This window comes from Mus pahari, chromosome 18 (assembly GCF_900095145.1).
Source record: "Mus pahari chromosome 18, PAHARI_EIJ_v1.1, whole genome shotgun sequence".
Taxonomy (NCBI): domain Eukaryota; kingdom Metazoa; phylum Chordata; class Mammalia; order Rodentia; family Muridae; genus Mus; species Mus pahari.
The window spans coordinates 49,901,162-49,909,522 of NC_034607.1; the positions used below are offsets into that span (position 1 = coordinate 49,901,162).

Consider the following 8,361-nt stretch of genomic DNA (forward strand, 5'->3'; position numbering starts at 1 on the left):
TTCCTTCCTTCCTTCCTTCCTTCCTTCCTTCCTTCCTTCCTTCCTTCCTTCCTTCCTTCCTTATTTATTTTAGGTGTATGAGTGTTTGTCCTGCATATATGTCTGTGCACTTTGGGGAGACCAGAAGAGGGTACTGGAGCATATGGAACTGAAGTTAAGTTACAGAGGTTCTGAGCTGCTGGGAATCAAACCCATGTCCTCTGGAAGAGTTGGTGCTCGTACCCACTAAACCACCTTTACCAGTACCCTGAGTTAAAAATTCTTTTGGGCCTCCCAGAATCACTAGTTTCTACTACAGATCTCCACAGAAGGCAGCTATGTGTGGGGCAGGAAAAGGTGCTGTGGTGAGGGGGTCGAGGAAATGCTTGGTATCAATGGCGCTGTGTGAAGGAGGAGGGCTCCCAACAGTTGAACTGTGCTGTGGAAAGATCAAGCTAAAGCCCAGGCACTTCATCTTGTTCCCACTGACTGTAACCGTCCTACCCTTTCCTCCTGTTTCTAGTGCTAAAGAATACTTTGTCCCATAGCATCACAATGCCTTGTGGCTTTTCAGGGCTGTTTCCCATCACAATGCTAAGGTTGAGGAAAAGGCTAAATGGTTAGACAAAACTTAAAATATCCGTTCTATGGCATCTTCTGGTTAAGTTTGCCCGTCCTGGTTATGGAGCAATAAGGTATATGATACAGGTGAAGAACAAAGTACCTGTTGACTGGCAAGTGTTCCCTTGTGACATGGTTGTTGTCACGATTTCTGTGGCTGCCTCTCTGATGGGCTGCTCCTCACTCTGCAGGAGGGTAAGCACACACCTCCAGAGAGACAGTGTGTCCTGCAGTTCTGTGAAGAGACCAGAGGGAGTGAGTTCAAGCCGTCTGCAGTCCCACCAACAAGCATGCAGTGACGTGCTTCAGGCTCATGTGGGAGGGGACGTTCACGAAGAAGCGACAGGCATTCTTTTTCGGGATGTAGGGTGTTATTGTAAGACAGGAAGACCTGGGGATCAGAACAACACTGGAACAGAAAGGACCCTGCTGGGGAAACTTGGAAATATCTTTTTTTTTTTTTTTTTTAAATTATTTTATTTTTTTGTGGGAGGAGGAAAGACTTCTGTAGTCAAGCAGCCTTAGGCACTCCAGAGGTGCTGATGGCCTACAAGGCTCTGCGCAACTCTCTCCAGAATCATGATTTATGCAATAAGAATGTTTGTCATGTCTCGAGTCTCAGCACTTAGAAAACAGGTAGATGTCTGTGAGATCAAGGCCAGAGGTCTACATACAGAGTTCCAGGATAGCCAGGGCTATATAATGAGACCTTGTGTCAGGGAGAAAAAACAATTGAAGACTGGTGGCACATACTAATAATACCAGCCTTGGCTATGCAGTGAATTCAAGGCCGGCTTGAGTTATATGGCGAGACCTTGTCTTAAAAAACCCAACGTGTGCATTGCACTTTGCAGAAACTAGTTTAATGTTGATTTACGAGACTGTGAGAACTTACCAGTTCTGGAATGCAAAGTGCCAATGTGTTTGGGGACAAGAACCACAAGTGGGGAAGGCACATGAAAAGGGCCATCCTCAGTTTCATGTCTCTGCTACTGTAGGCTCTTAGCACTAAATCTGCAGATTTCCATGTGGTGCTGCTGTGCACAGATGGAAAGGCAGAAGGTGCTCTGAGCAGCACCAAGGGCAAGACATCTAGAATGTAGATTAATGAGATCAAAATCAAGCCCAGTGGCTGCAGGAAGACATGGGACTGGGCTACAGGGACATATTTCAGGAGGAGAGGGGCAGCAGACAGTGCAAGTACAGGTCTGTAGAGGGTTTCATTTGAGGGCAGTGACAAAATACCACCCACACCTCTAAAGGCAGTGGTCTGAGTGGCTCCCCTGCCCCCCGTCAGTGCCATCTGGAGTAGTTCTCACCCTCCTCCCAGATCAGGCTTTAATCTCTACTCCTCCTTAGAGACTCTACACTTCTATTTTTTAAATTTTTGAGACTGGGTTTCTAGCAGTCCAGGCTGGCCTCAGATTTGCTATTAGCCTTAGATGGCCTTTAACTCTTAAAATCCCCCTCTCCTACCTCCCAAAGGCTGTGACTTCAGGAGTGTGCCACCAAGGAATCCATCTTGAATTTTGTCTTACAAAGAAGGGCCTTTGAACCCCTCAAGTTGCTCTCTTTAGTCCACTTCGACCTGACTGGCTGCAGTTCTTCATGTGCACATGGGCCACTGGCCTTTGCTGATCATGGCATCCCCAGGACCCGCAGCTAACACGAACAAGACTCAATTCCACACAACAATTTCAGGTCATTTTATACACATTTTACTTGTTTGAGTGACAGAGCAACCAAAGTTGTTCAGGAAAATGTGCTTCGAGATGGTATTGCCCTTACTGAGAATGCTTGCCCAAGAGGAGAACAAAGCGCCTCTGAGAGAGAAGCTTTACCAGTTGTCTAGGCTGGTTTTGCTGGCTTTGGCCTTTCAAGCAGCTAGAGTTACAGGCATGGACCACCGTGCCGGCCCTAGCCAAAGTTTGCTAGCCTTTTCTCCTGTTGCTCTCGGTTTAGCGATTAAGTTGTAACAGGAGGGTCTCGGATGATATTACTTCCCAAAGGCTGCACCAGTGGCACTTTGTAGGACCTGATTGCAAGAACCTTTATAGGTTCATGCTTCCACTTCAGTGTTAACACCTAAAAAAGTTCTTTCCTCAGTCCTACAACAGAGCTGAAAGCTCCTTGGGGCAGGCGTGGAAGAAGCAGAGACGGTCGGTGACCAGCTGATGGGAAGTGAGTACCTCAGTACGTAGGAAGTCTACACGGAGAAGAGGGCAGGCTCTGCACTGGAGCTGGCCCTGTGCTCCTGGGTTTCCTTTAACTAAACCCCATGTTTATAAATCAAAACAAACTCCAAAGCAGCACAATACAAACGTTACGTAAGCGCCCCGAGCCCTTCATCTTGCCAGGCTTTCCGCTTTCTTCAGTACTGTTGGCATGTAGCTTTTCCTAGCTACTCTCTCTAGGTGTGGGAGTGACAGCGAGGAGGGAGGGACGCATTCAGAAGTCAGCTGAGAGCTGCACAACCCCGACTGAAGCAGTGCCTTTTCTATCCCAGGGCTGATCCCGAGCTAAGCTCAGTAGTGAGGGACCCAGCAGCCCAGCAGGGACATCAGGCAGAAGCCTCAGGTCAGCCTTAGCACCACAGGGGCTACTGGAAAGGACTCCCGGGTGTAAGAGGCTGAGTTTTGAAAGGCAAACAAGTCAATCAAGCAGGGGTTGTTTATGGAGAGCTGGTCCCTACTGAGGACAAATAGGCCCGAGGAAGGGTGTGGCAGATGATGAGGCAGTAGGGTAGGCCAGGGATGAAACAGAAAGGGCCTAGTGAGCCATGTTAAGGGTGTGCAGGTCTAGCCTGAGACAGCAGGAACCTACTCAAAACTCTCCAGCAGCTGAGCACGTTGGTGTCCACTGAGAATCCCAGTGCTTGGAGGCTGAGACAGGAGGAATTTCTCAAGTTCAAGGTTCTCCTGGGCTACACAGTGACACTGTCTCAAATGACGGGTTTTAGTAATGGCCTACCAAAAGGCTCAGATTTACAGATAAGAAAGACTGCAAAGTTCATGGGTGCTCTGATAAAATAGATGTAGAATGGCTTGGGTGATAAGATAGAAGAAAAAGAAGAAAAGCAGCCATTGTTAAGAAATACTCAGAATATAAACTATGCAGAGAAACCCCCTGGAAACATGTAAAGGCATCACATATGACATCATTCCCTGCCCCCTCAAGATAAGGTTTTAGCCCTGTGTGGCCCTGGCTGTCCTGGAACTTGCTCTTAGACCAGGCTGGCTTCAAACTCAGAGATCCGCCTGCCTCTGCCTCCCGAGTATTGGGATTAAAGGCGTGCACCACCAGCACCTAGCTAAGCACCCCTTCTTTTAGCCTGGAATGTGTGTCTCTTCCTGTGTTTGCTGAGTTGGGTGCAGGGCCTCGATTAGCACACTTACCGAGAATGGGCTGGGGACTGGTGAGGAACAGGGGTGCGGTACTTGTGAGGACTTCAGCAACAGCCAGTCTAGATGCAGTAGGAAGATGGTCTCCACAGGACCAGACAACCAGCTGGACCCACTGCCTCAGCTCAGGGGCGAGTGGATCTTTGTTCTGAGAACACAGAAGGAGGGAAGGGCTCCATCAAGCTGCACCGGCAGCCCCAGGAAGCAGCAACTTTCCAGTGCCCACTTGGAGCAAAGCCCTCTGTTTGCAGCAACAAGAACTCATTTATTTATTATATTAAATGCAGGTTTATTGGGAAGCCGCTATTGGGCAGGCGAGTTCACTGGCCCCAAGGACTGAGGCCAGGGAAGTCACCACTGGAGAGAGAAGGGGGAGTGGGAAGAGAAAGAAAGGGCACTAGCCAAGAGAGAGAGGGGGAGAAGGGAAAGGGACAGAGAGGGAGGGAGGGAGGGAGGGAGCGAGCATGCCAGTAACAGAGCTTTACTGGTACCTAATGCACAATTTTCTTTTGCAACTCTGACACCTAAGATGAAGGTGTCTGTGGCACTTGGTGATGCTGCTGACTGTGTGTTGTGTGATGTCAGGGTCAGGGTAAACACAGCGACTTCTCTTCTGTTCAACTTCCAAGCACTCTTCCTGCCACTCCCTATCCGCGGTCCCTTTAGCCCTGACATGGTATTCTCTGGCTCCGTGGCTCTGCCTCAGTCTATGTGGTTTTCTTTCTGTGAGCAGCTTCTTTTTTACACTGATGTTTTCCTTTATTCTAGAAGGGCCTCACATAGCACAGGCTGGCCATGAACTCTTAATTCTTCCGCCTTCTACCTCCCAAGTGCAGGGATTACAGGTATATAACACCACACCCAGCAGATTAAGGGTTCTAAGCTTTATTTATTTCTTTTCAAGGTCAAATAATATTGTACTCGGAATTGTGGCATTTGGTTTATTTTTAGCACGTATACTCATTGCTCACTTTTCCTAGAAAGGAGATTGTCACTCTGTGCGAATGACTTCCTGGTGCACCTTGGAGGTCATGTTGAAATCAAGCTGCTGTGGTGACATGCTGTATGAGATCATGAGAGTGGGGCCTCAGAACATTCCCAGATAAATGAATGCTATTGTCTCTAGGCTGGGCTAATCATGACAGGAGCAGCTCTGTTGTACAGGTGAATTCTCCCATCTGTTTGCCTGTCTGCTCCCTTTCTTCACACCTTCTCACCATGTGCCACACTCTACCATGTCTTCGGTCTTATTAAGCAGTGAAAAGGCCCTCTCTGGGAAGTCCCCAAAGTGGGAGAAAGCAATGTCTTTCATTCATGAAGTCCTCCATAAGAGAACCAGAGAGCAGTATTCCAAGACACTTGCAGGGAGCCGACTGTCTTTACCTGTACCACACGAGCCTACTGATTTCCTTGATTGCTCTGGGGCAATGCCAGCTCCTGCCCCAGCGCTTCAGTGTTTTTCCATGTCCGTCTACTGCTCTGTGGATTTTTCTCTCCCTAGAAAATGTTTCCAGTTTTATGGGATAGTACTTCATTCAAGTTCCAAGCAGCTGGCTATGGAGGCAAATGGCAGAGCGCACTGTAGACTGGTCTCTCTAGGAGCATTGCTTCTGCTGGCTAGACTGCTGCCGTAGACCCTGGGGGTTATTGTGGTTTGCTGGTGCTGTTTGTGTCCTAAGACGGCATCTCTCTGTGGAGCTGTGCTCTCTGTGGTCCTTATGCCTCAGCCTCAGGAGTGCTGGAATGACAGGCTTCTGTTTTGGAGTGCCGGGGAAGGACCCTGTGCATGCTAAGCTACTTTTGCTATTGAGCTGTAGCCCCGGACCTCTGAATTGTTTGAAAACAAATCATGTCTCATCGTATTTCTCTTACCCTTCCAAACACTGTTTTCTTCTTTTTTACTTACTTATTTTAAACATTTTTGTATCTTCTATGACCTAGGTTTGATCTTTGGTCATGGCTTTGTCGTTCAAAGCCAAGGAATCTTGCTTGCTAATGCTAACCCCAGGGTTTTACCCTGGCCCAGCCTTGGGCAATCTGATCTTGGCCTCCTCTCTCAAGCGCTCCTCAGCCACTAAGCACTCACTTTTTCCCCTTGGGTTCTGAGTCCTGCCATTTGCCACAGTGGCCCAGCAGTCTCTTTCTCTCAATAGTCTGAGCATCTCTGAATCTCCAACATGTGTCTTGGTGCTGGCTTCCCTGTGATCATGCAGGACCCAGGAGCACAATGAGAAGAGGTGTTTGTACTGCAGACTGGCCACTGTCTACTCACTCCCTGAGATGGTGGTGTCTGCCTTTTTAAATAAGATGTGTTCTTTATAATTTTATAGACATATATAATGCATTCTTATTGCTCTCCCCCTACTCTCTCATCTCCTTCCATGTCCTGTGCCCTCCCTTCTTCCCTGCCACTCTTCCACACCTGTGCTTTGTTTTATCTGCATTCCCCTGGGTTTGAATAGTACCGTCTGTGTGGTCTTAGTACTGACACTCTCCGCTGGAGTCTGGTGAGTTCACTAGTGCTTACACAACTTAAAAATCAGTCTACTTTCTCAGAGTCCATTAGTCCTCAGAGCCTGTGATTCAAGGAATAGAGCCTGAGAGGACTTGTTATGCAGACCTGGCATAAGTAAACACAGCTACTGGGGGGTTGGGATTATACTAATGTGCTGTGTCTGGACAATGGGGTTCCCCTGCCTTCTCCATGTCTTGTGGCTCTTACATTCTTTCTGTCCCTCTTCTGCAATGTTTGCAATCCTCGGTCCTATGTCTCTCACTCACACCTAGGTAAGAATGTGTCTGTCTCAGCATCTTCCCATGGAGCTGCCTTGCTTCCCTTGGTTCCATTTCACCTTCAAAGGGCACGTGGGACAGGTAGTGCACATATAGGACCTGGTTCAGATGCAGCTCAGCCACACAGTAGGCAGGGCACCTACCTCACCTTCAGCCAGTGTAATATATCATCAGACTTATTAGCTTATACATTGTAATCTTAAATATTCTCAGAATTGACTGCTTATTCCTCTTAAAATACAGTCTAGCTACAGAAATGGGGAGGAAGTCATCAACATATGTGTGTTGGGGACTGTCACTCTGAGAGGCTTCTAGTAAGAAATGGCTAAAACAAGAGAGAGGAAAGCATAAGTTCAGAGTCTTTGCAAACTTCAGCACAAGCCACATTTCTATGGAGTCACCATGATTCTGCCTGCTGGGACAATTACCTTTTACTGTCACACTCTGGGTAAACCCCAGACCTCAGGACAGGTACAGAATTAGCCTCACCTTCTCACAACTCTGCACGCGGTAGGCAATTATTTTAGAGGCAAGCTTCAGAGATACTCCCTGGATTTCAGATCTGGAAAATAGAACAAAATTAACACACAGGCATATGCACACTCACAAATCCTCAATAACCACATACACAAGTCAAGTTAAACAGTTAAGATGAGACAGGGTCTCATATAACCCACACTAACCTCAGACTCACTATGTAGGCAAGGCTGACCCTGAACACCTCTTTTGAACTGGGATTACGGGTATGTGCTACCCGTGGTACCAGGAATCAGCTAGGGTTTTGCTGATGCTAGATAAGCACTTAGCCAACTGAGCTATATCCCTAGGCCCAAATCTAACATATTTTATGCACAAATGTTTATGTGGATGGTCCATGATGTTTGTAGGTGTGAATTCTTTCCCTGCTTGTACAACTGCTTGCACTAGTGTGAAGATCTGCCACTATTGTTAGTAGAGTTTAGAGCCCAGCTCCCAGGCTGAGGCTGAGGAGGAAGCTGAGCTCTGAGCTCTTAGGGAGTGCAGAGAGCAGGCTGATGCCTGAGGAGGTGTAGTCTGTCAAGGCTGTGCAAAAGCCCTGGGGCAAACCTGTCACAGGCAGCAATATCCATAGTCCACATCAGGAACTCCTTTGGGGAGAGGTGAGTATAGCACTCTGTCTGGGGAAGCCATTCGCTGGGGTTCAAGTGATAGAGAATCTTTAGGACCTACAAGTCAAATCAAAGAAAACAAGATAAAGAAACTCAGGGAAAAGTCTTGTGCTCCCAAATCAAGATCACTTTTAACAACAAGGAAGGGCGAATCTATTTTCAGAAGGCCCCCAAATTTCACTGACTTTTTTCCTTTCTAACATCTTAGAGAAACTGAGGCAGGGCAGAACAGTGACAAGCTTGAGGGTCCTTGGACCTAACATCAAAGCTAGAAGGCTGTACGGTCTCACACATGCTAGAGCAAGCAGATATACTTCCTCCTTTCCCTACTCCTTAGTGGTCAGACAGGGTCTCACTAAGTACTCAGGCTACCTTAGGACCTTTGGTCTTGTAGCTCTGCTATGTGCCAGCCTCCTTTT

General features: G+C 47.7%; 1 protein-coding gene across 4 annotated transcripts in view; it reads right to left on the reverse strand.

Annotated features, from left to right (window-relative positions):
* Thada (THADA armadillo repeat containing) overlaps nt 1-8,361 on the reverse strand; it is a 294,404-nt gene that overhangs the window by 36,114 nt on the left and 249,929 nt on the right. For all 4 annotated transcript variants that reach the window (XM_029531298.1, XM_029531301.1, XM_029531299.1 and 1 more), the window contains 4 exons: nt 7,881-7,999; nt 7,284-7,356; nt 3,996-4,149; nt 704-835 (listed from right to left, as the gene is read on the reverse strand). In XM_029531298.1, the coding sequence (XP_029387158.1) occupies nt 704-835; nt 3,996-4,149; nt 7,284-7,356; nt 7,881-7,999 (478 nt within the window). The remainder of the gene's footprint in view (nt 1-703; nt 836-3,995; nt 4,150-7,283; nt 7,357-7,880; nt 8,000-8,361) is intronic.